Genomic DNA, 21,401 nt, shown 5'->3' on the forward strand with positions numbered 1-21,401 from the left:
CTGAGGACTCCGTACTTTCTCTCTAATTCAATGGCATGAGCCGTGATCCCTGCTAGAAATGCGATAGTCAGTAAGACAGATAACTGGAGGGTACAACTAGAAGCAGCCCTGGACCCTTTGTGAAAGTCACAGCATCTTCCTCTAGTAGACAAGCTGGTACATCCTAGCCCCTCCCCCACTTTTACCTGTGCTGACTTGGCAAAAACTCCAGGTATTTACTACTTTTAGCTAAATTAGCTCTTTTTTTTTTTGTATAGGGTAGCAATTAATAGCAGTAATTGGTAACTGTTACTTTACCTAAGAACATAGTAATTAAAAGAGAATGTAATATGATTTACTAACTGGTTCAGATACTTGTTCTATATATTCCTGTTGGGCTCCATAATGTTGAAAACATTGACTGTGTAATAGTAAATACCCATTATTATCCGTGAGTCAGTTTAAGAGTTTTTGTTATTCCTTTTTTTTTTTTTTTTTGTATTTTTCCAAAGTGAGACGTGGGGAGGCAGAGAGTCAGAATCCTGCATATGCCTGACTAAGATCCACGCAGCATGCCCACTAAGAGGCAATGCTCTGCCCATCACGGGTGTTGTTCCATTACAACCAGAGACATTCTAGCACCTGAGGCAGAGGCCATGGAGTCATCCTCAGCACCCGGACAAACTTTGCTCCAATAGAGCCTTGGCTGCGGGAGGGGAAGAGAGAGATAGAGAGAAAGGAGATGGGGAGGGGTGGAGAAGCAGATGGGCGCTTCTCCTGTGTGCCCTGGCTGGGAATCAAACCTAGGACTTCCACATGCTGGGCGGACACCCTACCACTGAGCTGGCCAACCAAGGAAGTTTTTGTTATTTCTTATTAGTTTCTTTATAGGGCAGAAAGAAAGAAGATTTTTCTTATACCTCTTAAATCAAATTATGTTGTGAATGGAACAGTTTTGGTTTTAATTATTCATTTTATTAATTTGTTAATTTATGAGTCTAACTTTCCTCCCTCCTTTCCTTCCTTCCTTCCTTCCTTCCTTCCTTCCTTCCTTCCTTCCTTCCTTCCTTCCTTCCTTCCTCCCTCCCTCCCTCCCTCCCTCCCTCCCTTCCTTCCTTCCTTCCTTCCTTCCTTCCTTCCTTCCTTCCTTCCTTCCTTCCTTCCTTCCTTCCGTCCTTGAGGAAGGAAGACAGACTGACTCCTACATGTGCCCCAGCTGGTATCTACTTGGCCTACCCTATCTGCGACCATGTTTTCAACTGAGATATTTTTAGTGCCTGTGGCAGAGGCTCCACAGAGCCTTCCTCAGTGCCCTGGCCAACATGCTCAAATCAATTGAGCCATGGCTGTGGGAGGGAAAAGAGAAAGAGAGAAAAAAGGAGGAGGAGTAGAGAAGTAGATGGTCACTTTTCCTGTGTGCCCTGACCAGAAATCAAACCCAGGACATCCACACACTGGCCAGTGCTCTACTACTGAGACAACTGGTTAGGGCCAGCCAGCCATTTATTAACACGTTTTGTGCCAGGAACTTATCAGGAAAACTAAATCCTTTAGAGTAAAGCAGAAAGTCAGATCATTAGGGGATCAAACACATTACAATGAAATAAATGCTATAATCTATTTATTAGGATCAAGTGAATGAGACTTTAATTATAAATTTAAATTATCTGGTTAATATCGGTAGGGGCAGGTGTAGGTAACGAGGGTGAAAAGCGGTCTAAGAGAAAAAGGCAACATGTACATTTCTATTCATTGATAAAGAACATATTCCATCAAAGAGCTATACACACACTATAAGATACTCAGTATTTCTTTTTAATTTCTAAAAAATATTTTTCTTATTAATTTTAGAGGGAGGAAAAACTTGATTTGTTGTTCCACCTATTCATGCATTCATTGGTTGAGTCTTGTGTGTCCCCTGACTGGAAATCAAACCCACAATGTTGGCATATTGGGACAACACTCTAACCAACTGAGCTACTCGGTCAGGACAAGACATTTAGTATTCATTCAATTAAAAATATTTATTGATCACTTACAGTTGGCCACGTACTATTCGAATTGTTGGGACATATCAGTGAACAAAATGGAATAGCCCTACCCCATAGCCTTACACTCTAGAGGGAGAGAAAGACAAATAAGTAAAAATATTTAGCATGTCAGATGGTAATGAGTGCTATTGGCAAAAATATATCATATAGCCCTGGCCAGTTGGCTCAGCGGTAGAGCGTCGGCCTGGCGTGCGGCGGACCCGGGTTCAATTCCCGGCCAGGACACATAGGAGCAGCGCCCATTTGCTTCTCCACCCCCCCCTCCTTCCTCTCTGTCTCTCTCTTCCCCTCCCGCAGCTGAGGCTCCATTGGAGCAAAGATGGCCCGGGCGCTGGGGATGGCTCCTTGGCCTCTGCCCCAGGCGCTGGAGTGGCTCTAGTCGCGGCAGAGCGACTCCCCGGAGGGGCAGAGCATTGCCCCTGGTGGGCAGAGCGTCGCCCCTGGTGGGCATGCCGGGTGGATCCCGGTCGGGGGCATGCAGGAGTCTGTCTGACTGTCTCTCCCCGTTTCTAGCTTCAGAAAAATACAAAAAATATATATATATATATATATCATATATAAAGCACAGGTTGGAGCTGACCAAAATTGGAATAAAGGTAATAAGGAGATAGTCCCAGAGCAGGTGACAGTGATGACCTGGGGAAATTTTGGTTACAATCTGACGGTGGTTTTGGTGGAATGGCCCTGGCAGGGTCAGAATCCTCATGGCTTTAGGAGGTCAGAAGAAGGTAGGGTTATTGGGAACACTGAGAAATAACAGGTCTGTGCCTTGGCTCATTTGGGCCGGGATAGATCAAGTGACTATTGTAGAAGAGAATGGCTTGGAGATGGAGCCAGAGAGGTAGCCAAGACCATATGGTAAAGAGTTTGTCTGTCATGCTAAGTTTTGAATTTTATCCAGAAGAAATTGGAAAGCCATTATAAGGATGTAAGCCAGAAAAGAATCACACTGCCAGTGGTGTGCAGGCTATCCTAAAGGAAAGGAAGGATGAAGGTGTGTGTATCCAAAAGGTATTTGGGATTGAGAATAATAACTATTTCGAAAAGTTAAGGTATCTTTTCTTTGGTCCCCTCTCACTGTCATGGATACTTGATTTGTGCTGAAAAGCTACAGTATCAACAGGGAAATTTAGCTTTATTTATGTTTTCTATACAACCAAAGAATCACAACACCAAGTGCTTCTTTATGTAGAAACTAGAAACAATTCTTTTTTATCCATAAGGAAGTTAATCAAATTAAGAACAGAAAATTTCCCAATGAAAATGAGGTACTTGAACCTTTGGGAATTATTATATATATATATATATATATATATATATATATATATATATATATATATATATATATATATATATTTGGCCAAATGACTTTAGTGAATGTTCTTGCCAAAATACACACTTCATTAATTGTGCTGAGAAGAAACTATTACTCTTATCAGAACTATCTGGAGGATATTAAAATTTGTTTGTGTGTGTCTGTATGTGTGTGTGTATACTTTTTTGCTGTACGTAGTGTTTCAGGTCTTTTGTGTCTAAGAAGCTACTTTAGTTTCCACAATGCTAAAAAGGACAAAGTCCCGATGAACACAAACTGAACAGAGTACAAGGCTTATTTGACAATAACATAAGGAGATTCTTGGCACACAGTAGGCATTTAAAATATATTTATATATTTATTAATATTGATGTACTTTTACTCTTGAAAATAATGATTCTTATATAACTACATACAAAAGCTCTAGAAAGAAAGAGAAAAGAATTTCTATCCAGTGACCAGTTGGCATTTATTTATGCAACCAATCCGTTTCTTAGGGCCCTATAGTACCAAATTCACACTTCTAATTATTATTATTAGTGGTTATCCACAAATTATTTTACTCCAATAAATCTCTTATTGTGAATCCATGAAAACCCTTCACCGAAACCAGAGAAAACTTTACAACTTCAAGTCATCATTTTAAACTGTCAGTAAAGGAAAAGTTTCCCCATAATCTCCCCTTTCATTATTAAGTAGTTTTGAATATATTGGACTCGATTATTTATGTTGTTTATTATTCTTTCTGAGTGTTTCAAATAGAATTGTGGTGTTGAAATTTTTCATTTTCAGTACTAGATTTATTCACCGAGGATAAAGGGCTTTCTGTTATATCTTAATAATTGTATATTACATGGTAGTTTTATCTTAAGATTATATAGTGCTGTCATGATCACAATTATTTTTACAGTTTATGAGAATCTAATAAAGGCAAATACGATATGCAGCACCTTGCAGAGTCTCAAAGTAATAATAATGTTATTTAATTTGTGATATGCTCTAAAAATGCCAAGTAATAGCCAGATGATACGCAGTATTATTGAGCATGTACCCCTAGCCACTGGACTACAAGCCCTTCTCGGGGGGCTTTTTCTCGGGATGGTTCCATGCTTTATCCCCAGTGCCTGAAATCTACTTTTACATGACTAATATTAAAGATCCTTAATATTTATTTGGGCATATGTTTGTACAGGGCATGCTAGTTATATACCTAATAAAACAGATATTAATAAGAAAAATATTCATAATCTATATTCCTATGCGGAATAGTGGTAAAAAATCGGTAACTGTGTATATATGTATGTGCATGCTTACATGTATGTATATATGTATGTGCAAGCTTACACGTGTATGTATGTATGTGCATGCTTACGTGTGTATATATGTATGTGCAAGCCGGCCTGTGCACATGCTCCTCACAGGCATGTATTGTAACGGATGTAAGATGAACATTCAGAGCACTCAGTCATGTCTGGAATTTCTCATTTCCTTCCAAGGGCTTATGAAATAATCAATGTGAGCACATTTAAGAACCTTGAAACCAGACTCCTAAAACACAAGGTCATTTACTGAGAGGCAAGAGACAGATTCCTCTAATCTCTCTTTCTCTCTCTCGCCCCACAAGATTGCCCTTCAAGCATCAAACCCTGGTTCAGACTGCCTTTTGGATTGTGGCTGTACCTGCTTGTCTTTGCCTCCGTTTGGCTGAATGTAAAGTGGAGATAATAAGTGCCTCTATCTTTCTGGGGGCTTGTGGGACTGAAAAACAATATATTAGCTACTTTATAAGTGAATGCCAATGCTTACCGTTGCTCATTTAAAAAGATTACTTTTCAGAGTTTTAGTTTTGTGGCCATAATATAAAGGTCAAATTTAGTGTCGTTTCTTTTTTTCTAAGATGTCATATATTCTGAAAGAATATAGTAAAATTTAAAGTGTATTATTGGTATTACTTGATAATGTGGCAAAATAGAAATTTTGGTATTTGACATCTTTTAACATGCAGTGGTTTTATCCCCATACTTAGATATATTCATGGAACTGAGAATAATTCAATAACTTTCTGTTCTCAACCTGGAGATAGTATGTTACCTGCAATATACAAAGTGGTGGACACTACTAGTCTGATATAGTATTTAATTAACATTTAAATAAAACAAAAATTGGATTTCTCATTCACACCAGCCTCATTTCATGTGGTTAGCAGTCACATGTGCTTAATATAAATACTACTGTATTGAGCAGGACATATATATCATATTGCTATCAGAGCAGAATAGTCTATTGGACAGGACTGATGTGGACAGATATTGTTTTAACTGCTTTTGAAAAGTGTTTACCGTTTGGAATTAGGTGACATGTCTTCAGTTCTTGATTCTCTGATTGCTACCTGACCGTCAGCCAGCTATTTTCTGACTTTTCCTCCTCTTGTCACTGAAATAGGTGTGTAGAGTCAAATCAAACCATGTAAGAGTTGTTAGCACAGACCAGAGAAATGGTGGTTGTTGTTGTTGCTATTATTACTCCTTCAATAATAATATCTCTAGACCTTTACCCACAAAGACCTGACGCTTCAAGTCCTATTCCTTGTCATTGCTTGGCTGGGATTGTTGGCAATGTCCTAACATGAAACACAGCATGTGCTTAGAGGGACTTAGCTGACCTCAGTTCCTTGTCAGGACTATATCCCACTGCCTGTCCTCACTTTTTGAAGATTCACAGTGTGTTGTACATTCCTTGTGAATTTGTACCCTGTCTTACTCATTTTTGCTGCCAGTTTGCATGGGAACAAAAAAATTTAAAAAATTAGAATACTATCCTAAAACAAACATAGTTGGAAGAGTAACTTGAAAAATCATGAAATGTATAATAATACTAAAGAGTTTTCACTTTAACTTCTGACTATTAATATGAGTATGGGAAGTCGGATTATAGCCTGTGACAAATTACTTCATAAGTCTTGATAAATTTCTGCAAATTGAAATAGCATTAAAAAAATTAAAAAGCCAAGTTGCCAGACTGTTTTATTGCCTTAGAAGTTTAGAACTGTAATTTGTTATTAGTTTTGAATATTTCATTTTAATAGTTGAAGGCAAACTGGATATGACGCTACAGTTTGCAGTGTCTGAAAGGCTGGTGTTTGAAATAAAACAGGAGCAGGGGCAGTAATTGAACAGGCACCACAGAATTATTTGCTAAGAGCTGTACCTTGAGACTGGAATAAAGAGTATCTATTAGAACCAAACTTTTCAGGTTACTGTTTCCAGAAATGGAGTGACTGGATTGGAGTAAAATGAAAATCATGTGCTTGAAGAATCTAATAGTAAGCAGTGTTCAATTTGACTATTTGTAGTTAAACTTTAAAGATAAAAAATGTTGACATATATATAAACTTTTAAGAATACTTTATTATATATAAGTATATTCATTGTAGTATATATACTAAAATCATTATAAAAACAAAAATCTCACAGTACAAGATGATTTTGCCTAATAAAACAATACACTCTAAATGCAATGCTTATTTTCCAATTTATTTAATTAGTACCTTGTTGTACACTGTAATATAGACATGTGTGGATATACGGGTAAGTGGATGTAAGTGTGTGTGTGTGTGTGTGTGTGTGTGTGTGTGTGTGTGTATGTGTATGTGTGTACTTGCTGCACATTTGTGAGAAAATATTTTTAAAAGCATAACCCTAGGCAGGTCAGAGAACCTACAAACTTGTTGTCAGTCAAACTCATGATCTTCAGAGCTAAATATTGATCCCTCGAGGCAAGAGAATTTCATTTTGCCTCACTTCATGGTCAGTTTCAATTCTAAAGAGAGAGTTTATCAGCAATGACTGGAAGGTTTAAAATGGTATGTATTAACGGGAAGTCGATTTTGAGCCTCTTCTCTTTGTTGCTACAGAGGAATGCAGAATTCTTTTTACTATCTCACTGAGGAGCTACCATCCAGGAACCAGACTTGCAAGGTCTTGTTTGCCATTTCTGTTGTTTCCTGTGCTCTGGATAATCATTAGTACGATCTGCCCAGAAGGAAGATGACTTTTCTTCCAGGTGGTGGGTTGTCACGGAGGGCGTGAATCAGTGGGAGGCACCTCCAGCCAGATTGAGGGAATGGAACACAATTGTAAATGGTAGAGTAGGGTGGAAAACGTTCTCTACAAAATCAGGTTGAGGACCAGGGCCTGTTTTTAGAGAAATAAATGAAAAGGTTAGAACCGTGTTCACCACATAAGAGAAAGTGGGCTGATCTTGGGGAGAGAGGATGGGAACAGGAACAAACCAGTGAGTTTTTCATCAATTCAGTTACCAAGCCTCAAGTTTAGTAAGAGAAGTGAAGGCAAAGATAAATGAATGGGACTACATCAGAATAAAAAGTTTTTGCTCAGCAAGAGAAACTGATATCAAAATAAACAGACAGCCAACTAAATGGGAAATGATATTTTCAAACAACAGCTCAGATAAGGGCCTAATTTCCAAAATTTACAAAGAACTCATAAAACTCAACAACAAACAAACAAACAATCCAATAAAAAAATGGGAAGAAGACATGAATAGACACTTCTCCCAGGAAGAGATACAAATGGCCAACAGATATATGAAAAAATGCTCAGCTTCATTAGTTATTAGGGAAATGCAAATCAAAACTACAATGAGATACCACCTCACACTTGTTAGATTAGCTATGATCAACAAGACGGGTAATAGCAAATGTTGGAGAGGCTGTGGAGAAAAAGGAACCCTCATTCACTGTTGGTGGGACTGTAAGGTAGTACAACCATTATGGAGGAAAGTATGGTGGTTCCTCAAAAAACTGCAAATAGAACTACCTTATGACCCAGCAATCCCTCTACTGGGTATATACCCCCAAAACTCAGAAACATTGATACGTGAAGACACATGTAGCCCCATGTTCATTGCAGCACTGTTCACAGTGGCCAAGACATGGAAACAACCAAAAAGCCCTTCAATAGAAGACTGGATAAAGAAGATGTGGCACATATACACTATGGAATACTACTCAGCCATAAGAAACGATGACATCAGATCATTTACAGCAAAATGGTGGGATCTTGATAACATTATAAGGAGTGAAATAAGTAAATCAGAAAAAAACAAGAACTACATGATTCCATACATTGGTGGAACATAAAAATGAGACTAAGAGACATGGACAAGAGTGTGGTGGTTACCAGGGGTGGGGGGAGGGAGGACAGGGGGAGAGTTAGGGGGAGGGGGAGGGGCACAGAGAACTAGATAGAGGGTGGCGAAGGACAATCTGACTTTGGGCGAGGGGTATGCAACATAATTTAATGACAAAATAACCTAGACATGTTTTCTTTGAATATATGTACCCTGATTTATTAATGTCATCCTATTACCATTAATAAAAATTTATTTAAAAAAAAAAAAAAAAAAAAAAAAAAAAAAAAAAAAAGTAATTGGGAAAAGTGTCTTTGATATTGCATTTTTTTCTTTATTGTACCATATAATTCATTGCAAAAGATATGTATTTTACCTCTCTGATTGGCTATATTTGGAGTTGACAAAGATTTGATTAGTTCTTCATTGTGTATTTTCATTTATGCTCATAATTTTATTTATAAACATGTATGCTATGAATTTTGTTTATAAACTCTTCAAAATGCAAAATTATAACACAATTATATACAGAATACAGCTTTTAGTTCACAACATGTACTGAACAGAACTATTTACTCATTTTGTCAGAAACAAAATGAATTTTCATACAGTAATAGGTTTCGTCAAAAGGTTGGGGCTAAGTATAAATTATATGAGTATGTTTATATTAAGTATTACATGTATAATATGTATATATATTACATACCAGAAAGGCAAACAGAAAATCATGCGGTCTTTGCATTCTTTAATTGTTTATATGAAATACCAATGTCCCTTAGTTTTACAAGCACAAACAAATGATCATAAAGTGTTTTATAAATAAGTGAAATGTATAATACACTTGGCATTCTTTCAAATGAATGTAGCGTGGTCTTTTCATTCTTTCTTGTTTTGTTCTGAGTTTTTGTATAACAGATTTAAATCAAGCTGGTTAAATTATTTCAATACCATAAGGGGGAAGCTTAGAAGAGAGGATTAGCTCATTAGACAAGAAGAGTTAGGTCATGGTTTATCCAACCGTAATTCAAGGACTTTGTTCTCATGGCTGGAAGTTATGGCCATGTCAGTGGTCAATGCCAACATGTCTTTTATTATAAATTGAATGTGCTCATTTCTGCAGCTGGTGAAGCTTTAGTTAGTCAATTAGAAATAGTAAGGTAATTTTTTTAAAGTTTAGGATTGTCTTCAATTCTTTGCCTTTTTTTGGCTTATAAAACACATTAGTTTGTATTAAATATACAGTGACACTTCTGTTAAGAAGGAAGATCAAGTTATTAAATATACATGTATTTAAATAATTATAAATAAGAGACTTTGGAACATAGCAATGTTTCTGAATTGAATAAGACTTTCATTAAAGAACATGAAGGAAAGATAAAAAGCAGTATTTTTCAAACTGTGAGTAGTGGCACATTAGTGGAAGATAAATTCAAGATAGAATTTTAAGAATGGAATGGAATAGTAGAAAAAAGAACAGGGTAACATAGGAAAATATTGAGCCAGTTAGTAAAACTACTGATGTGTGTGTGTGTGTGTGTGTGTGTGAGAGAGAGAGAGAGAGAAGAATTATTCCAGATTAAGATATAGAATTGTATTCTTTTTTGTATTGACATTTAAACCAACAATACTCTATGAACCATTACTGTAGAAAAAGAGAATGAATTTGCTAGTTTTGAAACTGTGTGGAAGTAGTCATCTGTAGAATGGGAGTAATACAATCTGCCTCATCTGTAAAATAGGAGTAATACAATGTACCTCACAGGGTTCATGTGAGAATTAAGTGAGATGATACCTGTTAAAGCCCTCAGCATAGTTCGCGTCACACATTCGCCACTCAATAATGGTACCTCTTGTTGGTAATAGCATTGCAAATGATAAAACTATTTTATAACTTTTAATAGTGCATCAAATAATGTGCAGGCTATCTTGAGATGTCTGGAGAAGATGACAGTTATTGAATCTAAGTTGTTCATTAAAGGAAACAGAACAAGGGGTATGACCAGGCAGTCCTGCACTAAGGAATGGTCGACTTGTAAACTGTTTGTTTGGGATTACTCCCTCTAGTTCAGCACCTCCTGGCTGATGAGAGGGCCGGTAGCCATCTTACCCAAACACCTGTTATATTGCCAAGTTTACCTCAAAGGATAATTGGGGTTTACCTTCAAGTCTTACCTGGTACATGAGATCTGGTATCAGAGGCTTTTGCATAAGATGGAACTAACCACTTATTGTTAATGAGTTTTGGATTGATTATCACCAGCCAAATAATCTGCAGCTGTTAGCTGCTTTAAACAGGCATTCAAATTCTCCACCTTGTTCTTAGAGTAGGCACAGTGAATGGGTTTCAGAAATTAAGTATGGGCCACAGAAACGTCTAACTATAGTCGTATGTGATTACCTCTCTAATGGAGTATCCTTCTTGTTTATCCAAATTTTTGTTTACGTTCCCTTTCTCTCTGACTTGTGGGCAAGTTCCTTGATGACAAAAGGATGTCTTGTTTGTGATGCTGGCAAATATTGGCATAAATGTTTTTATGAATGAATGAGTCCTGATTATCAACATATAAATCACGTTGTGACAGACCCAGATGTCTTCTTCAGTTTTGTTTTTTTTGTAAATAAACAGGCAGCTGATTTATAGCTGTCACTGCCTAAAGCAGAGGAAGGTAGAATAGGAAGGTAATTCCTGGTATGTTCAAGTCTTTCCACCAGCTCACTGTGGACAATAGGGTTCTGGCCCTAAATCCCTCCATTGGGCAGCTAGGGCAGTCCGCGAGGCCTCAAAGTCTGAGGAACTCCATTGTATACGACAGTCATAGTATATGTCTGCTTCTGTTCTACCGGAGTTCCAGAGAGCTGGGCTATCCTATGTGTCAAAGTGATAGCTCTCTACATGGTCTATGTTTTTTATTCTGTGTGTGTGTGTGTGTGTGTGTGTGTGTGTGTGTGTGTGTGTGTGTGTGACAGAAACACAGAGAGAGGGACAGAGAGAGACAACAGGCAGGAAGGGAGAGAGAACAGAAGTATCAATTCTTCATTGCGGCTCCTTGGTTGTTCATTCATTGTTTTTTCATATGTGCCTTGGTGAGGGAGGGATAGCTACAACAAAGTGAGTGACCACTTACTCAAGCCAGCCACCTTGGGCTCAAGTCAGTGACCTTGGACTTCAAGCCAGTGACCTTTGGGCTCAAGCCAGTGACACCTCCGGTGGGGGGCTACAACAAAGTGAGTGACCCCTTGCTCAAGCCAGCCACCTTGGACTCAAGTCAGTGACCTTGGACTTCAAGCCAACGACCTTTGGGCTCAAGCCAGCGACCCCTCAGCCAAGCCGGGTGAGCTCCAGCTCAAGCCAGTGACCTCAGTGATTTGAACCTGGGTCCTCCGCATCCCAGTCCAACGCTCTATCCACTGCGCCACAGCCTGGTCAGGCTACATGGTCTACGTTTTAACTCCCCTATTTTCTTAGTTACTTTTTTGTTTAAAAGCACTATGACTATTTTCAAGAATATGAAGACAAATTTATTTTTTTATTTTTTTCAGGCCTGAAAATGAATAAAGGTGCCATCACCCCCCCTCGGGCTTCGCCCGCAAGTACATGTTCCCCAGAGGTGATCCATCTGAAGGACATCGTCTGCTACCTGTCTCTCCTCGAGAGAGGAAGACCCGAGGACAAACTCGAGTGTATGTGTTTCTTCGCTTAGTTTACTGTTCACCGCTGGGCTTCGGGAAAGGGACTGATTAGTGATTAACTTAAAATTGCATCCACTATGGTCATATACATTTTTGTTTAAGTGATCTTAATGAATAAGAAAATATCTGTCTAATTTAAAATCAAACAGTATGTTAATAACTAATCGATTTCAGGTTACTTATCAAGTTTCATTTATTACTGAGTACTTCTTGAACATGTTTGTCTATCAAATGACTTTTTTTTTTAAATGTTGCTCAGTTTTGGCAACAAGATGATATTGGAAAGTATCCTTTGAGTTGTTTAGAAAAAGGAAAAAAATAACATGTGTTTCCAGTATACAAGGAGATGTTCCTGGTAGTCAGCAAGGTGTTCCCAGGACACATCCAGCTTGAGCATTTGTCCCTTCGGAATCCTTGAAAACTCCCGTTCTAACACTTTCTTTACTAGGAACAAATGACTTCTCAAATGCTAAACATGAGAGTTTTCATTTATAGAAGTTGGTCTTGGATATTACCATTAATTAAATAATAGCTACTCTTTGTTTCTTCTACAATGTAGAAGGTATTTCAGATAGAGAATTTCTAATGGAAAGGAAGTACTCCCTCCAATAAAATATAGTGATTGACCTCCCTCTGGTGGCCAACTGTACTCATTGCAATATAGAAAATACCTTTAAACATTAACTATAAGCCTATAGGGTCATTTATTTAGTGATCTATTCTGTATCCAAAGCCCTTGCTAAATATAGAGCTGATGGTTGGTTCAATAATCTGATTATATTGATTACACTGGATATTATTAAGATGAATTTTAAAAATTTGCTATTGAAATGATTGTGAAGATAATGATTCCTAAACTTGGCATTTCTAAATCCAATCTAGAACATTGTAATGTCTCAGAATTACAACTAGGAAGTATGTTTAATCAAATTAAATAGTAGCTTGTTGGTAATATTTCTCTTACTAATAAATAATTTAATATAATATGATTATTTGAGTCACATCTGCTTAGGAATAAACTATTTTAACATTATTCTTTAAATAAATATTTATTATTCCTAAATGTTGAATATTTATATTTCAAGACTTATTTGTATTCCTAAGAACTTATAGGAGTCTCTCTCCTTCCAAAATAAATATTCAGATTCAGTGGATTTCTATTGAAGTTACAGCCAGAGAAAAAGTTTGCTCAGGTGTTATCAGGACCTTGTTAGTGATGATTTAAAAATACAAAGGCACTTTTTTTTCCAGCTCTGAGACTGAATAGACACCATCACGCCTCCCCAACACAATCTTTGTATTGCAGTTTAATTAAATTTAGGTCAACTAGGTGTATTTTTTTAAAGCTAGAATTCCTAAGAGGCATGCTCTTAAGTTCTCAACTTCAGTCTATGAATCAACAATCTTTGCCCACAATTACAGACAGTTGGCCCACAACTCATTCAAAAACACCCAATGAGTCTCGTCAAACCTGGCCTTGCACTTCCCTCTCTCCAGTGTTACTGGCCCCATTCCCTCTGTTTTGTCTGCATTTCTCAGCTCCTTTTGGAGCTTACCAGATGTAGGTGTCTCGCCTTGTTCTCTTAAACATTTCCTTAGACATCTCTCATAGGCAAAGTTGTTATGGCCTGGCACTGTTACTGTGGTTTTCACCAGAATATTCAGTCAATGAATTTTAACCTCAGAGGCACATTGAGGTACAGCTGTGGTCCAACTGTGCCCTAGATTTCTTTTCTATTGGCCTCTATAGGGGAGGACTTTCATGTAGAACTTACCACCTGGAGCTTGAATTTGTTTTTGAATGCCAACGCCCAGCCCCTTCCTACATCAAGCCAGTCAGAATTCATTCCTCTCACCCACTTTCTTAGCAACATGAAGTACTATACTGTTTTATCTTTCTATAATGACAGCTTTATTAATTTCTAACATTCATGTACTCTTCTGCAATTGCAGGTTTTTAATTTTTATCTTGTAAGACTTTAAAGAAATGTAATGGTTATTAACTTAATAGATACTCATTTCCAAAATACTTATGACTTATTAAATACCATATAAACTAGAGGGAAGAAAAGGAGAAAAATAACTAAAATTAGCACAAAATATATATATTATTAAAGCACCTAAAATAATTTACATTTGCCGCTGTATACTCAACTTTGATCTTGATTTCTCTAACTATAAATTTATCCATATGGTTTGTATCTTCAAATACCTGCCTGTTTAATCATTTTCTCACCTATGAGGTTTGAATTCTTATGTTAGGAAGTTTCCTCTCATGTTACCTAAAATTTGTCAACATCTAGACTGTTCTTTTCTCTTTCTCTTCTGATTTTGGATTTATAAGTGTCATATTGATAGCTCGGTATTACTGATTGATGAGGAAAATCCAACCCTTACCTTGATACCCATAAACTGATCTGGCTCCACACTTTGACCCCCAACCTACGAGGTTAGTCTTGCGTTTGGCTTAACTTGCCCCCCCCACACACACACAAATGCTACCCTAGTTACATGGATTATATTTCAGTCATCAGACAAACCCTGAGCATCTCCACCTTTGTGCCTTTGCTTATAATGTGCATTTGTTGGGGGTCTTCATTCCCACTCTCTGTCAGATCCAATCCTAACTCAAATCATGAGTTTCTCTTTCTATCTCTAAATTAGACTTATTTTGCTTTCTTTCCATGTACCTTGCACTGTATGTAACTTCCTACCCTACCCCTACCACTTGTGTGTGTGTTGCTTATGCCTTCATATGTGTGTGTGTGTGTTTAACAGAGTTGCTCAAAATGGTAGATTAATGAAATTGTATCAAAGTTAATGAGAACATGAGAAGTGAAAAATAATGTAAATACGTAAGTCATGAAATAATACTAAGTTCATTTATAAATGACTTTAAAATGCATGGTATCGACATTTGGGTTAATGTTTACAAATTTTTAATGACTTAACTAGAATAATATTTAAATTAGCTTTCATTTACTGAAAAATATATCACTAAGGAGAAACCAATAAGAAAATAACTAGAACCTAGATAATTGGCATGCAGGTCATGAAGACTAACCTGTATGGTAATTAGGTAATTAGTACTGTGTGTAGTGTGAATCTCAAAATCATTAAAACTTTTTACAGAGGAATCTCTAGAGATCTTGTAGTCAATGTCCCAAATAGTGTCAATGAAAAAAGCCCAGAGCCCGACCAGGTGGTGGCACAATGGATAAAGTATCGGCCTGGGATGCTGAGGACCCAGTTTCAAAACCTGAGGTTGCCGGCTTGAGCGTGGGTTCACCAGCTTGAATGCAAGGTTGCTGGCTTGAGTGTGGAATCATAGACATGGCCACATGGTCGCTGGCTTGAACCCAAAGTCACTGGCTTGAGCAAGGGGTGACTTGGTCTGCTGTAGCCCCCCAGTCAAGGCACATATGAGAAAGCAATCATTGAACAACTAAGGTGTCACAACAAAGAACTGATGCTTCTAATCTTTCTCTCTTCCTGACTCAATCTCTCTCTCTCTCTCTCTCTCTCTCTCTCTCAACTGACAAACAAACAAAACAACTGAGACTGGATATTAATTATACCAAAAATTGATCTAGTTATGACTAAAACCCTAGATTTCTAACTTAACTCTGTAAGTTTTTTTTATTAAAAAAACAATCTTTGTTTCATTGTTTTTATTGTTGTTTCTCTTGTAAAAAACAGGAGAAAGTGTTGCCCCATGGCTTCAGATATCACAGACTCCAATGAGCTCATTTTTGTCATCTCAACCCTTAAGGTTTTTTAAGTCTTAAAATATATAAAATGGTAAAAAAAAATAGTGATTTAAAGAAATTACAGCCTAATTGTTTTTAAAAATATTTTTTTCTAATGTTTAATAACACATTTTGTATTAATTTTTATATCAATAATGTAATGCCAAGTGCAAAAATATAGAGTATATTAAAATGATATTTAAGGAAATAATAGATAAAAACCTGCAAATCTTTGGAAGAGAAAAATTATAGAGCTATAGGCTTACCCTTATATTGTACATAGGCCTTTGTTTGATCTTTTAACCAGATTCCTGCCTGGGCATATAATTGTTTCTGTATGAAGTGTAATTAAAGGAGCTTAAAAATGGGGAAAAGGTAGGTTAATGTAGCTTGTAACTTTGTAACAGGTACTTACCTTTGGAAGCTATCATATTGACAGAATAATTTTAATATTGGGCTCAAATTATATTTGCACCTAAAAATCTATAGCCTTATTATATTAGTTTTAAAAATAAGATCTTTTTGTTCAGTGATTCACTGGACTCTCGGTCTAACTTTACCTTATTAAATACCAAGAAGCAGTAGTCTTATTATATATAATACTTGATGATAGGTATTAATTTTTTCAATATTATTCAGATATAGTTTTAAAAGGGAAAGGTCCTATATACTTACTAAACCAATTCAATCATGCTTTAATAATTGCCCTTTTTTATTTAATTAGTTTCTCTATTTCAACATAGCAAATTAATTTCCAGATCCTCCACCCTAATTTTTTTATTAGAAACCTGTGCTCTGTATCCATTCTTTAATCTGTTCACTGTAGTAACCTTCTCCTTTATTTTACTCATTCAGTCTTTCTTGGACCACAATTTTTGGATGTTGAAACTCCAGGACAGAACTTTAAATGATTATTTTTCCTTTATTTTTCATTTTCCAACTTATTTTCTCATTGCTTTTTTTCATATCTGGGACATCTTCTACATGTATGATGATACATTCCCCCACTTTTTCTAACATACTTTTAAGTTCTCAGAGAATCCACGTTGTTCTCAGCACGATCCTTACATGCTCCTCTTGTAATTCCGTGGATTAAAATTTTTCTCTATTTTTATAACATTTTTACCCCCCTCTCTTCTGTGTTTTTGTTCTTCTGTTTGTTTGTTTATACAGATTACTTAGTTTTGAAAGGACTTCCTGGTGGTGGTGGATAGGTAGGTGGGTAGTTGAGGTTTAAGTCCGACTCATTGGAGATATGGAAGGGGGCTTATACTCTCAATATGCAGCACACAGACTGTTACATCATCACCCTAGCTTTGGTGCCGGGCCCCCAACATCAGTCAGAATTCCTAATTGCTCTGAGCTCAGAATTCCCAGGTTTGGGCTGCTATAGAGCTCAAAGGTCCATCTTCGGCTGGAATAGGGAGCTGTCATACTCTCAGGTACAAGGGGTGGGAGTGAGAATTTGAGGATTTAACTTCTTTCCATGAAGATTATAATTTTTCCAACTCATTATCTTTTCTGTACAAATCTTTGCTTCCTCTGCTCTACCAGCTTTAATTTCTATTTCTCAAGTTTCTAAGTCATTTATTTCCACATGTTTCCCAGCATGTAAAATGTTATGGTTGTTTTCTCCTCTCACATTTTTTTGTGCTTGTGGATTTATCCCTCTTTGATCCGTAACTATAATGGCACCTCAATAGAGAGCCCAGATAAATATGTGGGCTCAGTGCTTCATATTCTGCATGACCCCACTACAGTTTTAAATTAGGAAACTAGTCTTTCCTCTGAAAATTAAGTCCTAGAATTTTCCTCTTATCCAGAATCAAAGAAAACATTAATCCTTGATTTAGACTTAGTGAGCTTTATAGTGTGTGATACTTAGTGCTCAATGTATATAAACTATTGTGTGTGTGTGTGTGTGTGTGTGTGTGTGTGTGTATGACAGAGACAGAGAGAGTCAGAGAGTGGGACAGACAGGGACAGACAGACAGGAAGGGAGAGAGATGAGAAACATCAATTCTTCATTGCGGCTCCTTAGTTGTTCAGTGATTGTTTTCTCATATGTGCCTTGACCAGGGGGTTACAGCAGACAGTGACCCTTTGCTCGAGCCAGCAACCTTGGGCTCAAGCTGGTGAGTCTTGCTCAAACCAGATGAGCCTGCACTCAAGCTGGAGACCTCAAGGTCTCGAACCTGGGTCCTCCTCATCCCAATCCCACGCTCTATCCACTGCACCACCACCTACTCATGCTAAACTATTTTTATTATTGCTGTTCTTACTGCTTAAAACTTAAAGTTCTCCAACATTTTTCCTTGATGAATTAAAATTTATGGACAGCCATTAACTCCTACTAATGTATTTATGAATTAATTTTATAAAACATCTTAGGGCTTCTTCATCAGACAATAGTGAACTAAGTGTTTTTAGACCAGGTTTCTTCCTGGAAACAACCAGAAAATTTGGACACAAGATTTTTTTTAAAATCTGAAATTTCAGGATATTATCAAGACAAGTTGAATTAGTGGGCCAGGTTTCTGGGAGACAGGAAGCCGGTTTATGTCACTGGTTTTGAATTGTAAAGTCTTTAAATTACAGCTTGGAGGCTGAGTAGTGAGGAAGTTTTGGTAGACTGATCATGGGGAAAACATTGACTTCCAGATTCTTTTAAATAGATTTTTCTTTCTGGAAAATAAATGTATGAAAATTAGCTCAGTGTCACTAGGCATCAGGGAAATGGAAATTAAAACCTCATTGGCACACTACTCACTACATCTTCCTCAGAATGGCTTACATTAGAGTGGCAATAGCCAGTGCTAGTGAGAGTGTGGAGAAACTCACACTCTTTTTTTTTTTTTTCCTGAAGCTGGAAACGGGGAGAGACAGTCAGACAGACTCCCGCATGTGCCCGACCGGGATCCACCCGGCACGCCCACCAGGGGGCGATGCTCTGCCCCTCCGGGGCGTCACTCTGCCGCGACCAGAGCCACTCTAGTGCCTGGGGCAGAGGCCAAAGAGCCATCCCCAGCGCCCGGGCCATCTTTGCTCCAATGGAGCCTTGGCTGCGGGAGGGGAAGAGAGAGACAGAGAGGAAGGAGGGGGTGGGGGTAGAGAAGCAAATGGGCGCTTCTCCTATGTGCCCTGGCTGGGAATCGAACAGGCCAACGCTCTACCGCTGAGCCAACTGGCCAGGGCGAAACTCACACACTTATAGACTGATGCTTAGAGTCTAATTCGGTCAAATCCCTTTTGAAATGTTTGACAATATTATTAAAGGCAAACATTTGCAAACCCTTGACCCAGGCGTTTCTTTTACCAACTGGCAAATGTTTGTCTAAGCGCAAACCCCATTTGCAAGAAGCAGAATTTTTTAAAACAGTAGCAGCATTACTATTATAGAAACATCAAACTGGAGACAACCTCAATCTCTCTTCAATTTAGAGATTGTGATGCTTTATACATTAGATTAATAAGTGGAAAAGAAAATGAATGAGGTAATGCTTCACCCAACAATACAGATGAAGATCAGAAACATAATATTCAGCAAATGATGCTAAAATCAAGAGTGCATATAGAAGTCCAAGATAGTAGATAACTTTGTAAAGAGGAGAAGAAATAATGACTGTTGACCATGAGAGGATTTCTGCTTTGTTGTTAATATTCTATTCCTTGACTGAATAGTTACACTGGTGTGTTTATACTGGTAATTTATTAAGTGTTATATTTCTCTGTTAATATAATACTGCAATAATATGATTATTTTTTAAACCAGTGTTTAATTCATAGAATTATGGATGGAGACAGAGAGGCTGATTACTGTTTAATTAAGTTTCTGTTTAATAAATCAGGTGATTATTTTTTTTAATGATTTTGAGGAACACACAAGATCATTACGAGAGGAAGAAAACTAGATTTGGAGACTATTTCTGTAGGAACAATGATCAAATTAAATGTCAACTGGACTGGAGTAAAAACTCCATCGCTCTCTCGTTCTGAGCTCAAATAGTGTACCTTCCACTGAGAAAGTCCCTGGCACATCTGGGACCCTGATGCTCTCTCTTCGGTCTCTGCTACCGCTGCTGCTGACCCCCATCACCAGAGTGGATTCTGAGCAGCACCTCTTCTCTTAGGTCACTAGCATCTCATTGGTTATCTGGTCTTGTGCTGTGCTTCTGAATGGTAGAACCTAGGGCATGTGTATAGTCACCCTTCCAAACAAACGAGTAAAGAAAGAGTAACTGGCATTTCAGCTTTGATTGTGTTTTGTGAAGTGTGGCTCTCAGAATATAGCAAGAAGCTTCAAATGCTGCCCAGAATGAATGATGGTTATATATATACTCACCCCATTTGTGTGTATGTCTTTGAGCTCATGTTTCCAACAAGGTTTACCAACAAGTATAGGGTTTCCATGTAGCTAAGTTGAATGAAATGGTTTTGCAGTCATTTGCACCAATAACACTAACAGGGTTACAAGTGTCTGTCGTTCGAAAATATACTTAGGCATTTCTAAGTCTTTGCCTTGTTCCTGGTAGTTTAACCCTTCTCTGAGTGATGAGTGAAATCTTTCCATTTACAAAATATTTTTACCTTTTTCTGCTGTACTAGATAATCTTGAAATATTTAGTATTTACGTGGTGATAGGTTTTTTTTTCTTTCTAAATTTTATTCTCGGCTATTGAGTATAAGAAAGAGAACAAATATCATGGTTTGCAAACAAAACACATTTACATTTTTTAGCCAGCTTATTAATTCTCTTAATTCATTGTTCCACATTTTTTCTTCGCATCTTAACATCTTTAAAAGACTTTGCATTTTACCATAAATAGAATATGATAGATTGACAGCATTTTTTTCTTTTTAGTAACATGTAGGCTAGCTTTGCAATCTTAAAAATAATCATATCTTAGAGTATGGTGAGGTATAATAATGATTTTAAATACAAAAATAAGAATTACGAATATATGATCAAGGTCATTATCCCATTATGCCTCCTACTTATTAATGTCTTTGTTCAATATTATAGACTTCAGACATCAAGATCCTCCAGGAAATTATACAAACCCAACACAAACCCTCACTTCCACTTGTCTATTTTTACAGCTGGGTCATTCTTCTTTGTTTATCTCAGCGCGGCACCTGCAGCCACTTCCAGCCACTTCCGCAGTCCCCTGGTGATGTGTGAATTATACAAGGGAATCCTCCCGCCAGTCACGGACTCTGTTACCCTGCCTTCCTGAGTTCACTACCACAAAGCCAACACTGTCCTTTTCCTTACTTGATTAGTTCAAAGAGTGACAACCCTATAAAACTACATCTCAGATTTAAACAAATGCACCATTCTAGCCATGATAATAATGCATTTTATGTCTTCCTTCATCAGAAAAGAATCCCTTATTTTGCACTATTCCTTCCTTTCCCACATTGCTTGGGGATCAGTGAAAACCCTAGCGTGTGTTTGTGTAGTGC

General features: G+C 37.4%; 1 protein-coding gene across 3 annotated transcripts in view; it reads left to right on the plus strand.

Moving 5' to 3' along the window:
• DGKB (diacylglycerol kinase beta) overlaps window positions 1–21,401 on the plus strand; it is a 645,807-nt gene that overhangs the window by 163,322 nt on the left and 461,084 nt on the right. For all 3 annotated transcript variants that reach the window (XM_066354004.1, XM_066354003.1, XM_066354005.1), the window contains one exon: window positions 12,037–12,177. In XM_066354004.1, the coding sequence (XP_066210101.1) occupies window positions 12,037–12,177 (141 nt within the window). The remainder of the gene's footprint in view (window positions 1–12,036; window positions 12,178–21,401) is intronic.

This window comes from Saccopteryx leptura, chromosome 12 (assembly GCF_036850995.1).
Source record: "Saccopteryx leptura isolate mSacLep1 chromosome 12, mSacLep1_pri_phased_curated, whole genome shotgun sequence".
In the NCBI taxonomy this organism is placed as follows: Eukaryota; Metazoa; Chordata; class Mammalia; order Chiroptera; family Emballonuridae; genus Saccopteryx; species Saccopteryx leptura.